Source organism: Neopsephotus bourkii, unplaced genomic scaffold (genome assembly GCF_033783945.1).
Source record: "Neopsephotus bourkii isolate Nb327-2 ecotype Australia unplaced genomic scaffold, CSIRO-AGI_Nbou_v1 NB_1624, whole genome shotgun sequence".
NCBI lineage: Eukaryota > Metazoa > Chordata > Aves > Psittaciformes > Psittacidae > Neopsephotus > Neopsephotus bourkii.
Window position 1 is genome coordinate 2968328 of NW_026902099.1, and position 25981 is coordinate 2994308.

General features: G+C 36.6%; 1 protein-coding gene across 10 annotated transcripts in view; it reads right to left on the bottom strand.

Moving 5' to 3' along the window:
• Nucleotides 1-25981, bottom strand: part of BRD1 (bromodomain containing 1) — a 69217-nt gene that overhangs the window by 32245 nt on the left and 10991 nt on the right. For all 10 annotated transcript variants that reach the window (XR_009728389.1, XM_061372900.1, XM_061372899.1 and 7 more), the window contains 4 exons: nucleotides 22544-23924; nucleotides 9729-9885; nucleotides 3379-3510; nucleotides 474-602 (listed from right to left, as the gene is read on the bottom strand). Coding sequence is in view for 9 of the 10 variants with exons in the window: in XM_061372900.1 (XP_061228884.1) it covers nucleotides 474-602; nucleotides 3379-3510; nucleotides 9729-9885; nucleotides 22544-23910 (1785 nt within the window). In the remaining variant the exon portion in view is untranslated. The remainder of the gene's footprint in view (nucleotides 1-473; nucleotides 603-3378; nucleotides 3511-9728; nucleotides 9886-22543; nucleotides 23925-25981) is intronic.

Here is a 25981-nt window from a genome sequence, read left to right on the forward strand (position 1 = left end):
GGGGTACGCCATACAAAAGCACGTCATGCCATAAACTGGGGGAGTTATCTGAAAGGCCCAGATTGCTGCTCGAGTCAGGCTGGGTATCGGCCAGTGGGTGGTGAGCAACTGTATTGTGCATCACTTGCGTTTATTGTTTTCATTTCCTTTTCCCCTTTTAGTTTTATATTCTCTCCCCTTGTTATTTCCCTACCATTGTTATTGGTGGTAGCAGTAGTGATTTGTGTTATACCTTAGTTACTGGACTGTTCTTATCTCAACCCATGGGATTTACATTCTTCTGATTCTCCTCCCCATCCCTAAGGGGAAGCAGGAGGAAGATGAAGGAGAGAAGTGAGTGAGCAGCTGTGTGGTTCTGAGTCACCAGCTGGGCTTAAACTACAAAACGCAATGCTGCTTCCACCTCTGCGTTTCTTGTATTTAAGTGCCAGCAAGTCCTACATAAACACAAGGAAATACAGCTTAAACCATACCTCCTTAAGGTTCACTGGCTGAGCAAATATCCGAGCAGAATCCTTTTCCTGCAGCTGATCCAGAACTGATCGCAAAAGTACAGTAAATGGAGTAAGCTGAAGTTCCATAGCAACCTGCTCAATCTTGACCTACAGAAGTAGTAATCATCCAATTAAGCATTATTCCTTAAGATAGCATTTTAAAGTTTGCTTCAGATATGAAACACCATGAATATATTTAACTAAATGAGTTCAATGCTACTTTTATTATCAGTTCGCATTTGTCTGACACATATTTTCAGCTAATGACTTTGTAGGAAAAAAAAATATTCTCATCCCTTCATTGCAGACTCAACTTCAGCTTCTCAGAACTGAAATTTGTATTTTACCTATAAATCTATTTTTTCCCATTTTTAACTGTATTTCTTTTGTTTGAAAAGATGTTACACAGTAACAGCTTCCTATTTTGTCAACAATGCCAAGAATAACAATTGTAATACAGCTGTAGTAACAAGAATTTAAAGGTAACATGTTTAAAATTAAATTTCAGTTGCAGTGCCATGTTCAAAATGTAAAAAGAGAATTTGATGAACATCTGTAAGTTACACCAGACCAAAACAAAGAGCAATTTCAAAGATGACGTGCTATATAAATTCCAAGAAAATAATTTAGAAAAACAGAATCAACATCTTCAAGTACTTGCTCATCCTTCAGAACATTTGTTATTTTTCACAATATTACAACTCCTCTCCAGTTTTATTTTCAGCCCATTTAAAGAGTTATCAACATTGAAACAGTTTTGTTATAGCAAAAGTAAACTCTTAATGACACATTAACAGTGTGAGTACACATATAATAGAAATGTAAACAAAGTATACACATACAAACACATGCATAAAATACATGTTTATAAATAACAACACATAATACATATGTATTGCAAGTGATATGTGAATGTTTAAGAATGATGCACAGAATTCCAGAAAGCATTACAGACTACATTACAAAGAATGACAAACTACATTATCTTGCAATGAACGTCTGCAGCTTGCAAACAGTAAAAATTGAATGGTGTTTTTATAAGGACAATTAAAGACTTATAAGTGCAAACACCTTGATTTCACAGTTTTCATATAAAATACTATCTTTTCTGCACCACCACTTCCTCAAGTCTCTTCTCCCACCAATGTTAACTCAAGAATGTTGCAGGACATAGATGCAGGTTTAGGGACTGGTTTTTTTTTCCCATTGTTTTAGTGACAGAAGAATAAAAGTGCTACTCAGTACAGGCACATGTATTACGAAAACACGAAGAGATGAAATTTTCTACAATTCTTCAGAAACCAATCATATGTGCAAGTCTAACAGAATGGCCTGTTAAACAATCTCTACACAAATGCACACAGCACAGGCAACAAGCAGAAGAAGCTGGATGCCACTGTGATGCTAGAAAGCTATGACCTAGTTGCTACTGAAAAATGCTGGGATGAATCCCATAGCTGGAGTGTGACTACCAATGGCTATAGGCTGTTCACAAGGGGCTGTTGCATAGTGATGGGGTCAGCAAGGCAAGGGTCGAATAATAAGAAGGGATTCTACAGATCTGTCAATCAGGAAGTCAAAGAAATCATACCCCTCCCCTCCTCCTCCCCCCTCAGAATGCGACTGGCAAACTGGTAACAAAAGATGAAGAGAAGGCTGAGGTAAATAAACCAACAACTTTTTTGCCTCAGTCTTCACAGGCGCTCTCTCTTCCCACACCTCTCAAGCAGATGGACCTCGAGGAAAGGACTGGGAAAGCGAAGTCCCTCCCACTGTAAGACATCAGGTTCATGACCATCTGAGGAACCTGAATATATATAAGTCTATAGGAGTTGATGAGATGCATCTGAGAGTCCTGAGGGAATTGGCTGATGTGGTTGCCAAGGCACCCTAAGATATCTGATAGTCATGGTAGTCAGGTGCAGTCCTCAGAACCCATTTTTTAAAAGGGTAGAAAGGAGGACCCTGGGAACTACCAACCTGTCAGCCTCTCTTCTGTACCTGGGCAAAAATAGGAACAGATACTGTAGAAGCCATATTAAGGCCCTGCAGAGGAGGACTTGGGGGAACTGGTGGATGAAAAACTGGACATAGGCTGGCAGTGTGTGCCCATTCCTGAAAGGCCAACTATAGACTTGGCTGCTTTCAAAGAAGCATGACCAGCAGGTCGAGCAAGGTGATTCTGCCCCTCTACTCTGCTCTCATGAGACCCAACTTGAAGTACTGTGTACAGTTCTAGGGCCTCCAACACAGAAAAGACATGGACCTGTTGGAGAGGGTCCAGAGGAGGACCAGAAAAATGATCAGAGGGCTGGAACACCTCTCCTACAAAGAAAACTAGGGTCGCTCAGGCTGGAAAAGAGAAGGCTTCAGGGATACCTTATCGCAGCTTTCAATACTTAATGGGGGTTTATTAAAAAATATGGGGACAAAGTTTTTAGTACAGCCTCTCGTAACAGGACAAAAGATAATGGTTGTAAACTAAACCAGGGTGGGTTTACACTACATGTAAGTATGTAATATTTTAAAGTGATGGTGGTGAAACACTGGAGCAGGTTGCCCAGAGAAATGACAGATGCCACATCCGTGGAAACATTCAAGGTCAGGCTGGACAGAACTCTGAACAACATGATCTAGTTGAAGATGTCCTCGTTGACTGCAGGGGCATTGGACCAGGAAGGTCCCTTCCAAACCAAACCATTCTGTGATTCTATGATTATTTTATGTATCTTAAACAGGTTGCATGAGTGTGCGCATGCGCTTTTCTTGATCCTATGTGAGGATCAGAAGACAAACACTGCAATCTTTCTATTGCAAAAACTGCGTATGAGAATACTTAAAACCATCTTCAGAAAAGTTTCACCAAATTAAAAATTCCCTTTACCTGTTCTCTTTTTAATTTTTCACGCTTACGTATAAGTTCAATCAACAAACGTGCTCTTTCAAGATCATGGCGCAGCCTTTGCCAGTACTTCAATTTTTCTTTTAAGGCTTGCATTTCTTCATCATCTTCTCTCTAAGAAAAGAATCAAAATATTTTCATGACATAAGGAACACTAACCTGGTTTTATAAGCTATGCTTTATGTAATTACAGAATGTATTTCCAGGAAAAGAGAAACTACTGTCTAATAGCTATGGTACTTGATCATAAGCTTCATACTGCAACAAAAGAAAACCTGTGATCAGGATATCTTCTAGAGTTTCTCAGCCATCTAGCTGAAAACAAAGCCTATAAAAACCAGGAAGCAATCCTATGGTAAAGGCTATTTACATCAGAAAAAACAATACAGCAAATAGCAACGCAGCAATATAACAAGCTGCAAAATAAGATTCAGTATTTTTACATTAAAATCCAAACCACATGAAGATCATCAGCCTCTTCAGCAACTCAAGCCTGTTAGAAACAAATTCTTGTGCTCAACACAGTCCACCTCCCCGGCACCCAGAATTAGGGCAACTTAGAACAAAATCACTACAACTTCTGAGGACAGGAAATAAAAAGCTGTTTATAGTAACTTTATATGGTACAGCAAATGGGCAATGCAGTAAACACAACCTTTCAGTGAACTGATGAAACAATTCACATATTTTTAAGGAAGATGTAGTCTTTGAATACTTGCAATGTTTAGTTTGATTTGTACATAAACAGAGCCTTTCTTTTTTTTAATATTCTTCGTAAGGAAATGTATATTGGAATACTACCTATCCTATTCAAACAGTATTGGTAATTCAGCAGAAACAAGGCCATAACAAAGTAGAAGTCCTCATATTAGTACCAAGTACACGAAAGAAACATCTGTTCTGGAAAATAAGTACATTTAAAATTAATATTTTATAAAAGAATCTCAGAAAGAGATCTAAAAATTTGTATGCTTGCCTGTAACTAGCATAATGCAATATCCACTTGATAAGTAATCGCCAGGTATTTTTTAAAATTAAAGCAAACAAAAGATTCTCTAAGTTATAAGAAATAGAAGAATAAAGATGTCTGAGCAGATGAACAAAACCCAGCATTACAAATTGTTACGCTCGAAGGAGAAACCTCCTTAACAGAAGGATAATTTAGAAATATTATAGGCACTTTAAAGGAAGCTTGTGCAATTTTTCAGACGTAAGTTTCCCAAAAATAGAATCGCAAAAAGTGGCAGTTAAAAAAAGAACACTGAATAGCTTTGTAAGCGCTATGATTATATGATCTGCATCATATTTTACTGCTTTATACACTTTGTAAAATAAAGGCAAGTTATCTGTGCAACCTGTAAGTTAGTTTTACTCAAGTCTCTGTCTTTAGTGAAGCTGAAAATCCTTAACTATCAACTATCTCTGTATTACAATACAGCAACCTGGAAACAGCAGTTTGTTCCTCTTTAAAAAAAAGTTTGAAAAATTGCAGCTAGAAAATTCTAGTTCCCTTTCCTAATGGCAATTACGACTGACAGTTATAGTTTCTCTTAAGGAGTTATGTTTTGACTTAGACACACAATTTAACTCCTGATGGTCAGAAGAGTTCAAAGTAAATTCTGACAGAAAAAATAATACCCATATTTTCAATTCCTTAACATTCTCAGACTGACTGAATTAGAAAGCCTACAGTACCACTAATTGCTGTTCTCCTGCATCCCTTCAGTTCTGAGTACAAGTCCCATGTGTGGAAAAGCAACCTAACTGTTAACTGACATTGCTATACAATTTTTCCACAGCTTTATTGTTTTTCAGGACCAGAATTAAGTTGTGGTTATTGCTAAAAGTGGAATACTTGCCCTTTGCTTGCAGCCAGTCAGAGTCCACTCCTTTGCCCTATGTAATTGCACAGTTCATGAAACTTGGGAATTGACCCTGCTCAAACCTAAGTCAACAAAACCATGCTAGTTTTAGGGTGCCTCAGGAAACTTAAATAAGGAAAAAAAAAAAAAGAAAAGTTACTTTGTTACAGCAAGCCTTGGGGTAGTTCACTTGAGACTTCAGGATTTGACTAAATTTGAAGGTATAATTGTCTTGAAAAAAAAAATGAAAAGAAAAAAAAATCATTCCTTCATTTGAACCAGTTGTTTAACCAATTTCATTCCATAAAATAGGCAGGCAGGTGCCAATCTGCACATGTGACTACTAAGAGCACCTTCCTTGCTTCCTTTTTGTGTGCACGTATACTCCAGTCTTAAATGTCATTCCATCTTGGAGGTTAATACTAAGCCTCCAATTTTCTGACACTTCTATGCAAATTGGTGTTGGCAGACACAGTTACAATTGCTGAGATAAACCCTCTTCACCCTAACCTATTTATTATATACAGTTTAGTTAGATTAAAAGATCCAAGCAAGCTGAAGAGAGCATGATGAACTGGTTTCCAATATCTAACTAGTAAAAACTTGGATAAAAATAGTTCCTTTTAAAATTTTTAGTTTTCATAAGCTTTTTGGCAAGGAAAGTTTCTATAACTTTCCTGCTAAAGAGTTCTTCCAAACCTTTTTATAACAAAGCCAGGAAGTTTCTTCTGGCAGACAACACAAAAAAATTTAGAAAGAAACTTTGTGGTATTTTCTGATGGACTCAGCTCTTTCTGAACACCAAGTATTACCAAAGAAAAAAAGCTAAAACTGACGCATTTATTAATACTGAGGGAAGAAGAAACTACTTCTGTATCCACACACAGAACATGGATCAACTGAGAACCAGTCTTCAGCTCCAGCTCCCCCCATGAGTATGCTACCAGCCTCTGCCTACTAGTAGGAATACTGCCAGTGCTCCCACAGATCACCCCTTCCCCCTAGATGCGAGTACTTAGGGCCAGCCTCACTCCCTACATGGACTGTAATTGATATAAGCCAAACAAAAATATAATTGGAAATTCTATTTCCAATAGTGATGAAATTGGATCTTGATCAGTACAATTAGTTTTATGAAGACCCTCTGCTGGCACCTCTATGCCAATCAGTCAAAACCATCTAGTGGCTGCAACTTGTGTTCCTATTGAACATGACCTTAGTCACCAGCACCTTCGACTTTGTTTCTCTCACAGAAGTTTATTATATACTATAGTAACAGCAGCTTTAAAATCAATCTCACTACAGCAGCACCAAGCTACTGTACTTAGATTGCATGCCTTACTTTTAGTCAACCATTCTTTAATTACAGAAGGGGGATATAAATTTATTAGCATATTTCCAATAGCCTTCCTGAATTTCTAGGTGGAGAGAGAAGTGACAGTATAAACCATTCTTTCAGATGGTTCCTTTTTCCTGCAGATGGTGTGGAAGCATATAAGCCAAGATCATCTTGCCTGGTTTAGAGCTTTTAGTTGATAAAACATCGCCTCTAAAAGCATATCACAACTAAGATCTGAAAGACATTCATTAGGAAGCAACCATGAATTATGAACCCTTCTTCCCCTGCCAAATTTGTTCTAGTAAACGATATTTAGAGAGGGATCAAACCAACCTCCACTAGGCACCCTGAAACCATTTTCAGGGTTTTGGTTCCTCATAGTAATATTTCTTTTCAGTTTAAATTAAAAAAAAAAATAAAAATTAAATAAATAGAAATCTTCCCTGAATCTGTATTAAATCAGTGTTTATGTTCCCCTGACTGACTGAAAACCTATTCTTCATGTTTCTTGATGTTTTAACCTCTCACATAAAATGAGGTCAACAGAATTTTCCAGATAGACTGAAATAAATTACCATCTATATTTCAAAAACTGTGACACATTCTCAAAACAGCCATGGCACCGCTGTTTATTAAGGGCTTCATTCTGGTTTGGTTTATACTTGGAATAATGAAGATGACTAATGCATCAAATGCTTTACAGTTATGACTACTTTAATAGGCATTCCAACAGCTTATTGAAGATGGTATGGGCAATGTCATACAATCCCCTACCATGTCACAGGATACTCACTACTCACTGAAAAGCACTACCATCTACATATTTTTTCATCAATAGAATCATTTACTACTCAGCTCTGCTTGAAGATTGCTTTTTCTTCACGAAAGACAAAGTTAATGTAAGTTTTTACAAATAAAGTTTCAGAACTACCTGCATTTTTAATAAACCAGTATAAATAGTTTCCAATTAGTTTAGAAAATATTTTCTAAGGAATAGTTCGTAGCTCTGAAACGAAACAGTGTTTGTACAGGAGTGCAAAAAAAGCAAACATATTCTAAACAGCTCCTAACCCTTATTATAGAATCACAGAATCATAATCCAACTTCAGTAATAATCTTTTATTTTGGTAGCTAGTTTAAATATTTAGAAACGTCACAGTCTCATTAAGCCATCTCAATAGGAAAAGTACTTCCCAGCTACCAACCATTAAGTGTATTTAATTCATCCACTAACTATAGCCTAGGTCTATATTGCCACACAACCCTCAAACTTTGGTGCTTGATTTTATTATTTTTAAGGACTCAAGCTCATTTAAAAAAGAACCCAGTAGTCTACTATCTGAATAAAATAATTTCTGCTATTATTACGTAACTGCCAGGCACAACTCTTAAGAACAGAATCTTTTCATAAAGGATTAAAAGATTAGAAATTTAAAGTAGAATACAAAATATTTTACAGAAGTTAAAGCACCCTAAAATAGTATTAAAATGGAGCAATACAGAAGCAATGAAAGAAAGATGAACAAGTGGCCAATTTATATTCAAACTTAATGTCACCTAAAAGGAATCCACCTAAATTCCACAAAAAGTAAGTTGAGCATCACAGCTCTGGGAAAATACTGAGAGAGATGGAACTGTTTAGCCTCGAAAAGATGAGGCTCAGGGGGCACCTCACCAATGTATTCGTGAGGTCCCCATATTTGAAGATAGGGTGCAAAGAGGATGGAGTCAGGCTCTTTTCAGTGTTGCCTGTGACAGGACCAGAGGCAGCACAAAGTGAAAAACAAGAGGATCTCTCCAAACATCAGAAAGCACCAAGTGTGACCAAACACTGGCACAGGGTGCTCAGAGAGGCTGTGGAGTCTGCACCCTTGGAGATACTCCAAAGCTGTCTGGATATAGTCCTGGGCAACCTAAGTAGCCCTACTTGAGCAGTAGGTTGGACCAGATGGCCTCCAGAGGCCCCTTCCAACCTCAATTGTTTTGGGAATTATTTATTAGGAGGGTTTTTGTTGTTTTGTTTTTTTCCCCTAAAAACACACACACAAAAATGACAGATCAAATAATGAGCAGTGTTGACCATGATGTTTTTATGACTGCATCAATTAATGACTTAATCAGCAAATAGTAATGAAACCCAAACAAAAATAATTTTTCAGCTTTAAAAGGGATGGGGGGGTGAGGGAAGCTCAATTTAATAAAAGTAAATGATTATAAAATGCATTACATTCTAGAAGCTATTTAACAGGAACAGTTCCCCTGGAAGTTAAACACCTGGAGAATGAAAAGAACCAAAGCAATAAAAGATCAACCAAAATCTCTAATGTCACTGAAGAGCTACTCGTATTACAAAAACAGGAAGCAGAGGTGTCTCACTTTCCGCATGACACACATCTGGAGTGCCTGTTTCACTGTTTTTCAGCAATTCTGATTGATAAATGCATATAACTTTAACCAGCCTAGACGTATTTTAGCTAGGATGAGTTTTACCTGAACAAAATACCAGCATAAATTTACACTTGCTGTAAGTCCACTTAACTATATCAAAACTAAGAGTGGAAACTGGCCTTTGAACTTCATCAACAACTTGCTCTTTATTCTGTGACTACTGAACAAGGTGGGTAATAAGGATCTGAATTTGAAGACCGTAAACTAGAATGCCTAACCTCTACTCTGCAAAAATCCCTGGTTTTCTGAGCTTTAAGTGTCAAAGATGACATTCACTTTGAACTTTTTAATGTATTTAATACTAGGTTTATTTTTATCTTAATAACTCACAGCACATAGGTGAGTTCCAAAAAACTACAATACTAATCAATGAACACTGGTATCAGGATAGTTTCAGTGATTGTGTTTTTGTGAAACATTAAGCAAAACCCAACACACACACACACAAAAACAAACAAAAAAAAACCCTGCAGAAATATTTTTCTTTTCACATCTCAAATTAGAAAGGATTAGTTAATGCCCCGTTTCCAATATGGGACATGTTACTTAAAAATAATGTGAAGAATTTACTCAGTCCTGAATAAGAGAAAGTCTTCACTGTGCTATGTTTCCTGGTTAGTTTTTTACTCTTTAAAATAAAGATTTTCTGATTTCTTCTAATTAGTAAAAAGCGTGTCACATACCTGTTGTGTGTTTCTTTGTGACTGTAAACTGGACTGCAGCCTTCTCAAGAGAGGAACACCATTCCTAGACAGTCTTTTAAGCAACCAGTAACTGTGCACTCGTTCAACAAATTGCTTCTTCCGCTGAATGGCCACCTGATTCATAATCTTATTTAATCTAAAATATGGAAAAACTGATATTGTATTTTACACAGCAAAGCGTTAAGATGTATTTGTCTACGGAAATTAAACATCAGGTATAACATGAACGCATAACATCAGTGATCACCGTATTATTAATTTCTTTCAACGACATCTCTTTCAGTACAACTGTTTCTGAGCAGTCAATTACAACCAAATGCATCTGCTTAACACTGCAATTTCTAGGTACATTACTTTAAAAAGCTAAAGTGTATTTTTATATTATCATTATCCAAGAGCAACCCCAGATTAGGGCTGAGAATAAAGCTTCATGTAAGTTTCACAATAGTTTTCCTATTAAAATCAGAAAACTCTAAATACCTACAAAAATTTTCAGATCATTCCTTGTTATCTTCACACAGAATTAGTAGTTTATCTTAAAGACAATGTATCTTCAAACATTTTACAAAAAAGCATGCAACAAAAAGCTTGTACTATTCATTTACAAGTATTTTTTGGTAAAGTGAACAAAAAATGTAAACCAGAACAACACTTATTATTTTACTCCACACATACAAAGAAAATATCCACACAGAGAAGATGCAAGAGAAGATCATACGAACAGTTAAGCACTGTATACTGATTAAGTAACCAGTATTTTCTCCAAAGTTATTTTTTAAAACATGCAAATATTGTTTACATATACTGTTTACAAATACTCTAGTGAAGTACTGTAAGAAATTCACAACAACCTTGACTCTTAAACAATGACACACTGAATGACTAAGTCACACACAACAGTAACATCCCAAGACCTGCACTAAAAAAAATACGTTTATCTGAAACAGATCTTCAACCCTGTGCCTGCAGTGTCTTGAAATGACATAAATTAATAATAAAAAAGTTAATGGCTGTAGAATGAAAAGGTTTTGTCTTTGTATGACATTGCAGGATTTGTCACTGTTGGCAGCCCTTGCAAAATTAACACAAGATGTCCTAAGGCACCAACCCCTTGTTATTGTCAGGGGAATTGTTCATTCATTTTGGGGCAGGGGTGAGCCAGAGAGAGAAAAGGAGTTCTCTGAGCTGGACTTAGTAACAGTTACAGAAAGGATAATATCAATGAACAGAATCTGTTAGTTCTTCATTCAGTGTATTACTGCCCACAGCAAAACTCTACAATGGAAGGTATACTTATCAGAGATACTCCAATAAAATTTAATACCAAAATAGAAAAACTTAAATTCAATAACAGTCTGATTTGCAGAGCACTACCACAAGGCATTTAAATAAAAATCGCAGACATATACACATATTAGTACTGTTCTGCTTTTTCCCTTTTAATATTAGGAATAACATAGTTTCACATGTAAATGGTGGAAGCAGTCAAACACCTAAACAGAATGTAATGCTAGAAGTAAACCTCAGCTATAACGCGTTGTACGAATACCTGAAAAACCTGAATGACATTTTTCAGACACACACACAAGTGAGTTCATCCCAAGTTCAAAGTTCACCTAGCCCTGGTTGTTCTTGGGGGCTGCACAGAAAGTACGGTGCAATAGGTCTTAGTGCTATGCTAACTAGCCACAGTGCTTTCAGCCATCACAGGGTAAAGGCAGAGCAAAAAACAGGTTTTCTTCAAAATACAGTTCCATTGTGTTCCTTGGTTCTTTAGTGGCATTATTTTTCAACTAGCATCTAAGCCAGTTACGCATTTTACCTTAACTCAAAGCTCAGAAAGTGCAGATGAATTCAGGACTCTTGTAAGTCTTTCACTGAAGAGCACAGGAGGGCTCCACAAAGACTTACTCAATGCAAAACAACCATGATGTTACCATATACCATACCAACTTCAAACACAACAGAATTACAATTAATTACAGAATGCAATCAAACTCAAATAATTAATTTCACATCTCTCTCTTGGAAACAGCAAAACCTACTGAATTGAGCCAAAAAAGCACAGCCAAATATACACCTATTTGGAAAGACCAGAGAATCATAACTTGACATGAAGAAAGGTGCCTTGGCTTCATGCCCATCAGATGTGGCAAGACTAAACAAATATCTTTAATTACAGCTTTAAGTACATTTGCCCATTCACATTACAAACCATTCTATTCATAGATAGTTATAATAGTAAAGTGCAAGAATAAGCTTAGCAAAGATATTCACAGAAGATATTTTCAGACTCTCAAAATACAAAGAAGGTAATTTGGAGTGCAGAAATGACCTTACAAGGGGTAGGAATCTACTGCTCCCTCTAAATAAAACCAAATATTGGCTGTTAATATTTCATCTGGAAATCAGACTTTGGTAGTGGCAATACAGCACTAATCACCCCTTAATTTCTCAAAATAGAGAGGTCAGACGCTCTGCACAAGACAAGTTATGTACAGAACCTCCACACTATGATCTCAGTGATATAATAAGGATGTTGTATCTGATGTTAGCCCCTGAGAACCCACTAACTATAGTGCAGTTCTTTGATCACGTTTTTACTTAGATCACCTTTTTGCTTAGATACTCCCATGCAGACTTTTACTGTTTGAAAAAGCTTGAAATTTTGACAGACAATATAACCATTTTGGAGAAATACAACATGATTCACCTGCTGCTGTAGGACCCTTGAGATAGCACAGACAGGGTATTGATTTGAAGCTCCCACTTTTGATAGTGCTACCGCATGGGGAAAGTGGTTCTCACTCACAAAGATTCACTCAGACGCAGGGAAGCTGAACACAAGCATGAAATAAGGCACAAAGGTATGCACCAGTCTTGAACAAACTCCCTTCTGCTTCCTTAGCTTGAACTAGATTTGTAAATGATGAAACTAAATTCTCTGAGGTCTTAGAAGAGTTTGCTGCATATTCCACTTCCTTTTTTTCAAGAAATGTAATTAAAAAACAATATTGAAGTGCAAAAAAAAAGAAGTGTGTATTTACGCATTTGAGGCAGGTAATGCAGAGCTGTTAAAAAACTTTAGTTTTGCAATCCAGGATCTGACTTGCACAAGACACAATTAACCGATCCACTACACCACCAAATCCCCCATGCAGAGAGGAAAGGTTTACACAACCTTGATCACTCCCCAAACTACACAAAACACCTCAGCCAAGGTATTGTTTTGCTAAACTTTGTCCACCTTTCAACATTTGTTAAGACAAAATTCCCAACAAGCATCCTGAAACCGACCATGTTAAGTGCTAAATGTTTTTCTCTCAAAGCATTTAAGCAATTAACACAATTAAGCTAAACCCGCAGCAGAACAGTTCTTATACTGTCAGCTACTGCAGCCTGAACCATTATTCTGAGGCCTTAAGATAGAGGCTCAGCCTGTCTTACCAGATGTTGTTTTTCCCCCAACTTATCAGTTATCTAAAATAAACTGAAAGAAGAACTAAAAAAATTCTTAAAAAGGTGGCCATGCTCCCACAAAATTCAGCAGCTGCAGTACATATCTGGTCCCATGAAAGAAGCATTAGGCTTCAGGCTCATGATCACTGCACCATTTTGATGTTTTGGCACCACAGTCATGCTTCCTCTTGTTTTTCCCCTTTTCTGGGGCTACATTCCAAGACTACACAGATGTCAAAACATTTTTCATAACCATTTTATTTGTGCCACAGGCAAGTGAGGAAGCCTGTACTACTTCCCTTCCTCAGCTCCGCTGGTATCCAACTGTAAACCACTGTGACACCCACTAAAAACATCATATGGAGGTACCATACAATTCCATGCTTGTATTTAAACAGGCAAAGATCCCTCTTCAGCTGAACCTTTCAAATAGCACCTGCAGTACCCAGCCTCAAACCTTAGTTCAGGCAAGTGTAAATTACAGCATTAGAACAACACTGCACTTACAAAAGCAATGGAAGGATGAGGAGAGGAAGCTGGTTCTTTTTGAAAGAGTAAGACAGATTCAAATAATTAAACTTAAAATGAAAGTTAACATGCAACAGCTTTGGTAAGAAACCTTAACAGCTGCTATAAGCTAACCCTCTCCTCAGAGACTTTTGATGGATAATCTACCCTGCAAAGAGTAATACTCCCAATGCACTGGTCAAAGCATTCAGAAAAAGCTGAGTGTTATTCCCTCATCTTTAGATAAATACATAAAATAATTTTCACCAACATGAAGAGATGTGCTCTTCTCATATTAGCAATCAGACAGCTTTGTTATTCCTCCTCACAACCCCCTTCCTCTCCCAGTTTCAGTTACATGTCACTGTGGCAACTACAGCAACTGGTTGCAAGAGAAGTGAAAGCAGTATTTCTGGTGACTAAGCTATGCGGCAGTTTAATGCCGGAAAGCCAGTGAAATATAATCAGCCATTTTTCTATTAATCATCACTAACCACTCCACAAACCCCATGTGCTTTCTAACCCCACAGATACCATTTCAGTATTACACTGTATCAAGACTCTACAGCACCTCTCCATTCACAGATTCTTGAAATATAAACTGGAGAGAAAACTTCCTTAAGCAAATACATGATTCTGCCTGTATTACAATAATAATTTAGGCAGAAGAAACTGAACATCTTAGATTAAGCAAGACCAAACACCCACTAAATCAAATCAATTTTTAAACATGAACCAAACATAGTTTACTTACTATACTTGTCCTGAGCCTCCACTTTCATCAATTTCTTATTTTGCATCTTCCTTTACCAATACAGCTGTATTAAAAGTACATGTAAAAGACTAGAAAAACTAAATTATACTCTGTAAGATGTTGTTTAGTATCACTGAAGTACCAGTTTCTCTTGACCTATAATAATAACCCATGAACAATCAAATGATGTTCCAGTTCACTGGGCAAATAAAATATCCCGATTTTCTCCACACAAAGATTGCAGGTGAGTTTCTAAAACCTGTCAGAACATAACAAAAAAAAATCCAAATTAAACAAATCGTAACAAAGTACACTAAATTTCAAGAACACTGTAATGTTCAAGCGTTGCTCTGCAAAGTTCCACAGAACATAACCAGGTTCATAGGAAGCAAGAAAGATAACAAGTACCTACAAACAATTATAGTAATTCCAATGAGATTAACTGGAAGAGAATAAGAACACACACACACAAAAAAACCTACCAAAAAAACAATAAAACCCCAAACCCTAAACAAATCAACCCAGAATAAAAAGCTATGGAAGTATCTATTTTGGGAAACTGAATTAATGTGGGGCCTTGCCAACTATTCCTCCTAGCTCCATATTCAAAAAGTTTAGCTTTCAAAGATGAGAAAGCCTGCTTGGACAGATGAAACCCTACTCATCCCATAGAGATCCTTTGGCAGCAGCTGCTTATCAAACAGTATGTGTAAAACTCACCTTTCAATACAGTTTGGGGTTTTTTTAAGCAGTGGACAGTTTTGTTGCTGTGCATGTTTCTGTTATTCCCTCCCTCAATAAAAATACTGTTTACTGTATGATTTGTTAACTAAAAAAAAAAAAAAAACCAAACAAAAAACCCTAAACAAATCCTTTCCATCAGCTTTAAAGGCAACACCAGCAGATGAATAACTGTATAAAACTGGAGTCCATTTGCATATCTTTAGTTCCTTTTCACAGAGGGTAATGGTAAGGTTTCTTTTATAACTAGCCGAAGTCAGTGGTATACACAGCAGGGTAGATATCAAGTACTGAAAAGGCTGACAGTGATTTCATTTAAACTTCTAAGCAACAGTCTGCAGAATCCCCATGTGACAAATACACACTTTCCTAATTGTAACTGCTTTCCAGATTTTGTATTGAAGATAAGAAAAAATAGAAATGCCCCATTCCTGAGTCCCTTCCCTTACTAGTCAAATGCAATGTTTAAACATCTTGCTGCTCTTCCTTTCAAGTGGTGTTTTAAAGTTCTAGCTGTTGAATTTGCTTTTCTCTGCTATGCTGAGAATCCAACAGTATACATTTTATCTACTGATACATCTTCTGAAGCCCAAAAGTCTCTCTAGGTCCTTGCGTTTTCTTCTATATTTACTAGTATTGATATAGTATTTGATTTTGACTGAACATGTAGGAAGTACTTTTTCTTGCTTCACATGACTGTGACACCAGGCATCTATTTTTCACTGGATCAAGCAGCTTGTAAGATTTTTTTTGGATAGGAAAGCAGAACATTGAACTTCAGAGTTAAGAAAATGCTGTTATTTCAGTCAGTTCTCCATTAGTTATAATAAGTGACTTTGTTCCTATTTTAGCAACTGAGTTTGTGGTCTTCCAAAACTTTGGATAAGGAAAAAATAAATAAAAATTAAAAAAAAAAAAAAATTATGTCACACTGGAAAACCTGCTTAGTCTTCTAAGAAAAATCACATGCGTAGATTTACTTCTGCCACTTTCTATATATGAGTCATAACTTTTCTTTAAAATTACTCAAAAGATACCTCTGTGCTTTTTTTGTAGCAGTCACAGCCATACCACAAGCGATTTTGAAATGTCATCTCAAAAGGCTAAATGCTCATCAGCAGAAAATAAAATAAATATTGCCTTTCTAGTTTTTGCGCACTAATTTTTGTGCACTCTTAACTTGAATAAGAACTACCAGGGACAGTTCTTCAGGCAATGCATTCTGAAATGTTTTTTTGGTATGACACAAGATGCAACACCCTCTAACTCACAAATGTAATGAAAGTTCACATAACTAGTGAAACTCAGAAGTACTGAGAAATAGAAACATGATTTTTTATCTTCATAATTACATAATTTCATATATAATTGCGGACTGAAACCCTCACAGTATGCACAAAAATACTCATGGTGTACCTTACAGAAATAAGTACTAATTTCTGTTTTAAGCTTCTTTGACCTGTATATGCAAAATAAACAGCACATAGGGAGGAACAAACAAACGAAAAGGTACAGCATATTCCTATATCCACTTTGTAAAAAGGGCATATTTAAATAAGAGACAGCACTTCCATCCTCTTTTTTTCAGGGGTGGGGGGGAAGAGAGGGGACAAATCATTATCTGACATCCATCAGCACATGGCTTTTACTACCAGATATACAAACATCTTCCCCATTGTTTTTACTCAGAATCAAAATCTACTTTTACAACTTATCTAGTAAGTCACACTTTCTCAAACACATTCTTATTAAATAAGCCAGCATCAAGGCATACCAGCTTGAAAATAAAGCTCTAAAGCTACCTTTATTTTGAAAAAAATACCACTGAGGCAATGTTAGTGAACACTGTAGTGGCTCTTACCTTGATTTAGGCAAAACTGCTTTTTTATTTAAGCAAGTAGGGCAGGATGACAGTAGTGATTTCCACATGTGGCAGAAAGGTCTCAAAGTCAAAGAATCTTACAAGAAACATCAGCAGACGATGACTGCTAACATCCCCTTCCACTTTACCTAGATGATTCCATTACCTAATTATTAGGTACAACCATTAGGCATATCTACATTATGCTCTCCTGTAATTAAATGTATTTCCACATGATTTTGTGAAAGTATACATACATTTATATTCAAGGATAAACAGCTAACAGACATCAGCCTGGATTTATTTAGCTTTCAATTTTCTTTGCAACACTGGCTCTTGTAGTGTTTTTCAATGGCTTTTTAATGCTGAATTTTAAGCAGCATTTCTTAGTCTCTTCCCTGACTTAAAAACTTTCTGAAGGCATTAGGCATTCAAAAATCTCAGTACCCTAAAAACCATTTAAATTCCCAAAAGAAACACACAAGCCACATAAATGATTAAGAAGCATCATCCGTGAATGTATTCTGTAAGAGTCTCAAAGGCCTTATAAATATTCCTTCCCACTCATACTGTGTTTCATCACTTTTCTGTTTAAATTTTCTGATCCATACTTCATTTTAGATGCAATCAAGGTCCCTGTGTTGAGATAACAAGACTGTATTTAATCATTTGGCAAGAAAGTTCAGGACAATTCAATTGGATAAGTGATAAAAAAAAAGGGAATACTGGTTCTGCCTTAAAGACATAAAGTAACAGAAACCCAGTTTACTACCAGGAGCAATAAGACACTTTCTAATAAAAAGGTCAACACAGAAAAAACAGTTAATGTGCAGCACATCTGATTTCTAAAGAAGCCAGAAATATTCCAAGAATCTCAGCAATTTTTGCTCTCAGTTATCTACTCGCTACTTACCTACTTTCATAAGAACCTTTAAGTTCTCTTTCAATACTATGATGCAACACAACTGATGTACACAACATGGTAAACAAGTGTAATACTGCATTGCTATTTATTTTTAAAGTGAAGCTTTGCTTTTTTTTTTTTTCTCTCTGTACAAGTATTGCATTTCAAATGCTTTTTTAATTTCAGACACTACAAATATACCACGCAGAAACCAAAAGTGAAGATGAAAGCAAGTATTTATATACTTTAGAATATTTGCTTCCACTTAACAGAGCTATACTTCCATGGATGGTATTTCAATAAAGCAGATTACACTACCTCAGTATATATTTTGAAAATATTGAAAATTAAATATTTTACACCACATTCAATTTACCCCAAGTATATAGCCACGATAGCCTAGTTTCACGCAATTTTTAAAGAACATGAATATTGACACTGGCTTTGTTTTTCATCAAGCAAACACATTTTAAATGCCTCTTTTGACACAGAAGATGAAGAGATTACAGCAAAACCATATTATTTGTACTGAAGAATCAAATACAAGAAAACAGTTTCCACAGTTAACACTGCAATTCTTCTCCTGTGTGTATCCATCCTACTCAATTGATAAGGTAGCTGTTATAGAGAACAAAGATGAGCAGCAGCAGAGGGGAAAAAATAAATCCACAAGGAAGAGATCACAGAGCCAGTACACGATACCTAACAGAGAAACGAGATTTAGACTGTCAAGTCACTCCTAAGAGCTGGAATTTCATAACTTGGAAATTCTGAGCCTGCAATCTAAATAACACAGTTCTAGTATCTTACTGGGGGAAAAAAAAAAAAAGCACATTTATATACTAGGCAAAATTCAGCCATCACACATCAGCAGCAGAGTATGGACACTGCAAGCACAAATGTACCACTGTCTTCAGAAAAACTAACTGGTCCCAGCAGGTCACTTTTCAGATGATTATTTGCCAAAACGTGCAGGTGCCATCTGTCCCTCCCACACAAAGGTACAGTCTGAGAGTATCCTTTCTCAGTCACCCCCCCAGCCTAATATGGGGCTCTGGCACTTCCCAGAGACACAGAACTTTCAGTCTAAAACTCATTTCTGCTTAAAAAAAAAAAAAAAAAGGGCAAGCTAATGGCTGATGAATGCAAGCAGTACAATGTAAGCAATCTTCAGCAAATTTATATTTCAAGAAATATTAAGTTGAATTTCCTAGTAAAGAAGTAATGCACTATCTGATGCAAATTATACATACCTAAGCAGCTCCGCAGTGGTCCCCCATATTATCCTAAGTGCAAAGCGAGTTATTAAGAAGTGAGCGCGACAACACTGGAAACTGAAGTCACCCTAAGGCTCTAACGTCACCTACTGCACCTCTGGAAGTGGATACTTAGGTACAGACTTTCTAAAAGATAGGTGCCCGGCATAAAAGGAAAAGGAAATATAGACAGACAAACAGAAAAAAAGAAGACAAGAAGCAAGCATCCATCCCCTATCATCAGTGGTTAACAACTTCTGATCCTACCCTCCTGAATCAGTAATTCACAGATGATAGCCTGAGAAGCCACATAATTAGTTTATACATGACCTACAGAATGACAGTATCTATGTAGTTTAACAGCAAAAAGCTTGGAGTATAACATCTGTGTAAGAAACTCTGACAACTGAAAAATGCACAGCTCTCAAAATCAGTGGTGTAGTGACCTGACCTACATATACAGAAATTAAGGAGCTACAGAAGTTGCAATTAAGAAAGTAAACCAAAAACCTCCACACATGCCTTTGTTTCCAGAGATGTTGAAAACACATTAATTTCAAATTCTCTAGGAAAATAGCACTAGTGTTTTAACACTAAGCATATACGTTTCTTCTCTGATAATTTAAATAGCTTAATTGCTCTTCTTTGAGATGTCTGGAAAGGCAAATCACATTTCAACTCCAAGGGAAAAAAAGCACTGAAAAACATTAAAGGGATCATTTAAATGAAGACTGCTATGAAATGGTCCACATCACTCATTATTAGTTTATGGGTATATGGGTATTTAACTCACACATACACAGCTTCTGCTCAGGCTAAAAAGAACAGCCAAAGAAAATCAGACAACTGAGATTTGGGTCTGCAGCACAAACCCTTCTGTTCTGCTTTTAATTCAGGTATCAGTTTTACAAGACTAAGCACATTCACTTTCAAAGAGTACTTAAGCAAAAGTCCTTCTCAGCTAAACACAACCAATGTGTAATAAAGCCCAACTTCAGAACAGTTTTAAACTGTACCCACTTTTTTTTACACTTCTGACATAGAATACAGGAACTATACTTGTGTCCAGCAAACGGGAAACTGAGCATAAAAAGAAGCTGAATCTCTCTGCAGCCTTGAAAAGAAATCTAATCTTAAAAAAAAAAAAAAAAAAAAAAAGTCTTTATATTTCTGTTCCTGGCATCTAATGACACTTAAAATAAAACCAATTACATTACCCTTTTAGGATCTGTTTTTTTTTAATGAAAGTTACCAATGGAAAGAGCATACATTCCAATCCTCAACTCTCATGTAGTTCATATTCTTTCTTATGTGGTCTTAAAAAAGCAAAAACAGAACAAAAAGACACTACACCCACCAATCACGACTGTCTTAATTAACACAATGCCAAATTCCTTAATATCAATTTCTCCCTCCCAAAGACAACAGTATCTATTTAGAAAACAGTATTAGTTGCTTACTATCAATGTCAGCTTTTCTGCAGTGCACCACTAAACAAGAATACCATTTTACCAAGTAAATCATAACAGAGAACAGTCAATCAATCTGATGTTTGCAAACACCACTGAGAACTAAAGGCTGTTTGTCAATGTCAGTCAGTAAGTAGCTACTTACATTAACAGAAGTTACTATGGGAAAGGACTGCAGTCTCAAGATATGCAATTATTTAGATTAATTTAACCAGCCTTAATTGTCCACTACCTGAGACCTGGGAGTCAGCTTTCAATAAAGCATCTTTTGTGTTAAGAGCCCTCACTGCCTTAGCCTTCAGAGTCCTGTCAATCCAAATGAACCTGCACATGGAAGCAGTTCCTGTTTTGAGAAACTTTCTAAACTACCGTTCTTAAATCAGTAGTTGAATTCAAGGGGTACACAAACATACTGATGTTTTAAATGCTACAAACTAAACAAATACTCCGTAAGGACAAACTTGGCTTTAATCCCAATAATCCAATTCTGCACATCTTAGCCCATTATATTATGTCCCAAATGCTCAGCAAAGCCAAAACCGTATCTTTCTACCACAGAGCTTTCCATCATCGCTAAAATACCAGGAACACTGTTGAAATGCATCTCAGATTAACTGAAAGAAATCTGAAGAGATGCTACTGTTCATTTAAATTAAAATACAGCGAAGATAATTGAAGTTCATGCTGAGCTTTTAAACTCCTGAAATAACGATATTACGAATCTTCATTTTGCTCCAATTCTGTTATTACTTAGGAAAACATCACCTGAAATAGCACTGCTTTCTGATGTGCCACTTCACTAGCCTCACCAGATCTAGATCCATCTACCAGCCCCCCAGTCACCACTGTTAAAATACAGCAATATGGCATGTTACATGTAAAAAGCAATTTCAGTTCTGGTGCCCATGCTTTAAATTTGCACTCATGTAACAAAAGCTCCTGCAAGAACTGTGAAAGACACACTAATATAAAAATCACATTAAACAGAACTCCTTATGAAGTGTAACTCTTTGTAAGCAAATACAGATTAGGATTAAAACTATTTGTGACATGCATTCATTTTGTTCTAACATAAACATTTTACAGGTTATTGGGCAGGTATTTGATAGCCCTGTAGCTCCATTTATTTCAGGCTCTAACGTGACACTAAGCAACTAATTTACAATCACTTACTTTCTAACTTTAAAAACCTCTGCAAGGTACCAAATTCACCCAAGCCTTGGTCAGCACTCCTCCATTTGCAAAAGGAAAAATGCAGATTCAGAAAAAAACTTCTGAAAAGTTTCCTTGCCCAACAAGGGCAATACTTGCTGTAGTGATTTTTTATACTACTTACAGTAAAAGTTTATACTTAACTTGGGGGAGATCGACATGATTTGTATCTTACATATGCAAACTGAAATTTCCATCTGGGGGCTTTTAAACTAAGGAGAAGTTCAGATTCCCAAATTACGAGTACAGATAACCTTGAGCTTGGCTGGTTTTTTGTTTTGTTTTTTTATCTGAAGGTTAACCCCACATGCCATTATGAATTCACTGGTTAATTCTCAACATACAGTGATGACAACAACTGAACACACAACATGATTTGGTCTGACAAAAAATAAAATGATGTCCAAGGACATGACAGACCACTTACTGATTTCTCTGGGGATTATACTGCATTTTTAATGCAATTTCACAAATGTAAAATGTATGCAATAAACATTAAACCTCTTAGTATGGCCTTTAAAGAAAGCATATAAGTAAAGCACGGAAACTTCAAACTGTTTTGTGAAAGCACTGGTTTAAAATTAAACAGGTAATTAAGTAAGGGTTTCTCTCACTTGGATGGTTTGCTTACCTCTGGGGGGGTATATAAGGAGCAGATACCGTTGGCATAACTGTACAGGGTTCAACCACAGTTTTCTTGGCTTTTTTTGTCTTTTTTCTGACTTTTGATGTAGACCTAGCAGTTCTGACAGATCCCTCCTTTCTACAAACACCATTTTTTATTTCAGCTTCTCCATAAATATTTAGAGGTCTCCGTGTGCAACCTGGTGGAGTATGTACATCACAATAGGCAGTCTTTTTTACAGAGAATGTTGTCCCACTGCCAGTTAGTTCTTTCACAGGTTCCATTTTCATATATAGACCGGCCTTTTGAGCACACGTCACATGGAATGCAGTATAGCAGTTTGCTTTGTGGCACTGGATGCAGGCACCAACACCTTTCTGTTTACAGAGGTAGCACGTTAACTTCCATCTGGCTGGGGGAATGTTCCTGACACCATCAATTGGCTCAATAAAAACTGTATTGGCAAATCCAACCTCTGGAATCCACAAAGCACACACCACATGTCCCCAACGATCATCATCTGTCTTTTTAAAGGCACCTCCCTTGTTTGGGCACAGCACACAGTCTACAGGCCGAGAACGGGACTGCAGACAGTGTCTGCAGAGCCACTGGCCCTCAGGTATATATGGCACCCCATAGCATTCCTGATGTACTGCTAAATTACACATATCACAAAAAAGGATTACATTGCTGTTCTGACATTCACCATCCATGCATATACAACACACCGCATCTTCATCAATTAAAGATTGATGATCACCCTGTTTTTGGTTCTCACAATAAGACTCTTTTTCAAACCTATCCATAAGGAATTCAAACATATTTTGTGAAACAACTGACACTCCATCACTTTTCCGCTTCTCATTTATTATTTCTAACCACGCATAATCTTCTTCATCCATGTCATACTCAACTTCATTATCAAGTTCTTCTGCTGACTTCTCAATGAATTTGTAATAAACTGGAGGTCTCCGTGGAGCCGAAGGGGGGCTGTACTCAACAATCCGTACTTTTGGTTCTGGAAGAGGAGTTGTTGTAGCAGGTATACCATGTGAGCTCGGGAGAGCTTCATTTTTCTTTTTCACTTTGTTATTTTTATGCCGTTTGCTTCTTAGACATACCGGTGGTCTTTCACTATTTTCTTTATTGCTGTTGCATTCACTCATCTCCTGGGCTGTAAGATCATCTTCTAATATTATCTCTAAAGGATCAAAGATACTGATCCTATGCAGGCGACCTTCAATTTCTATTTCAACCATTCTTTGAGCTTGAGCGTATGTCAAGGTTTCTCGCGTGGGGGAGTGCTTAATACTGCATGGGGAAGAAGAATGCCTTGCTGCCGATACCCGATGACATCTTCCTTTTCTCCTCATTTGGTAATGTTTACCTACAATTAGAGCAGCAGTTAATATTACGAACTCTGAACAATCATATTAAAATACTATTTCTTTTATAGCAAGGAAAAAAACCCTTTGGTTTTATAGCCCCCAACCTATTTACTCATTAAAAATAAAAATGCTGTTACCCTTACTTAATAGGGCTGCTTACACCAGTTTGTCCAAATTTAACCTAATGATAAACAGTTCTCCCTAATAACACCTTCTGTAAGTAAACACAGCTATACAAAACCCTTCATACAAAACTCCTACAGGAGACCTATCAGTAAGGCCTCTGCACAAGAAAAAACATTTCAGAAGTGCCACACAAAAAAGTTCACATTAGGTACATTGTAAGAAAAACTTAAATACAATCATGCCTAATACCTTAAGTGTGTCTGCACTCTGAACTTTTTTTCCCCAACAGCAACAGATTACTTTCTCCAGATGCCCCCCAAAACAAGTAACATCATTGTGAAAAGAAAAAGAAGTCTTCCCCTCATTTTTTTTCTAGTGCAATCTGAAACAGTCACATTAACAACTCAATTCCTACAGTAAGACTTAAAGCCAGAAAAACTGGCATACTTCCAAATTTGTCAAGTATGCAGTTTGACAGCTCTTTACTTTTTCACTTTTCTCAATTCTTAGCCAGCCTATCATTCATTACAAAATGACAAGAACACAATTAACATGCAGTGCAGCGTAACTGCAACTAGCAAATATTCCACCTCTAAAATAGACTGGACTTACAGCAAAAACACACTCCTGCATGTCAGTGTGCATGTACATGCACCTTTCTCCTTTAAGAAATTCTTCAAGAGTTCTGCTTCTCAGAGGAACTGGGGCAGATAAAAATTTCCCTGTCTTTAAATCCAACCCCAAGCTCTTTAATGTAATTTTAAAGTTTATCACCTACTGGAAAAAGATCATTCCACTACCATACAAAAAGACAGCTCCCATCACCAAGGTAACATGACTAGGACAAGTATGCATCTGGATCACAAAAACTTTCATACTTATGTCTTCTGGCATTTTAAAGTTGTTGGTTTGTTTGTTTCTTCCTATGAAGGCTGAAAATATTGTAAAACCAATACCGACTGATAAGGTCAAGTTTAAAAGTTCTATCCCTTTCCTTCTTTCTTCCTAATAAATCATTAATAAACAGCAAAATTCAGTGTCAGCCACAGAACAAAACTCTTGATCTTTAATCACAGGCCTAAAGTATTATTAGGGCTTCACCATTTCAATCCTTCACTTCAAGTCAGTGCCATGTATTGTTAAAATAATGCAACTAGTGTTAGCATGTATTGCCAAAATAGCAGAGAAACAGAGATCGAAACACAACTGCTGTTGAAGACTAGGGTATCTGTTTCAGGAAGAAATATCAAGGACTGGAATAATTACACATAAACTACTCCATGTAGCCTGCCTTTTGTTTAGTCTGTGATGCCAGTTTCTAAAGATGTACCTTCAAAGTGCTGAAGGAACTCCTTTTACAGGAAGACTAAATAATTTACCCAGCTAGTGTAAAGACTAATTCTCGAGAGGGTCCTATCTACTTGCTTCCACACACTGTGCTTGTTTTCCCAATCTAAAATGTTTCTATTATTCATGTGAGAATTGTGTTGCTCACAGATCTGACGTTTACACCCTTAACTCTTATTACTTGTTTTTATGGCACAAGCACAGCCAACAGTCGGTGTTTAATCATGACAGACCTCTGATCTGCTCCATATAAACAACAGATGAGTAAAAAAGGCTCCACTTCTTCAAGCAAGTTTGAAAGGAATATTTAATTTTTTAATCCTGCAAAACAACATACCGATTTCTTAACTGCAGAGAAACTTTAAACCACTAACACTGCTACAGAAGGTTATGCTAAAGGCATACTAATAGTTTAACTGAAACTAAAAGTTAGTTCCCAGTTTCACAACACATTTTACAATTCAGAAACCAAAGATAACACAATGGCCCCGATTTCTGTTTATTGTTGTGAACAAATAAGGAGGACACAGATGAGAGATAACCTTCGGAAATCAAAAAAACTCGTGCAACTTCTCTGCACTTC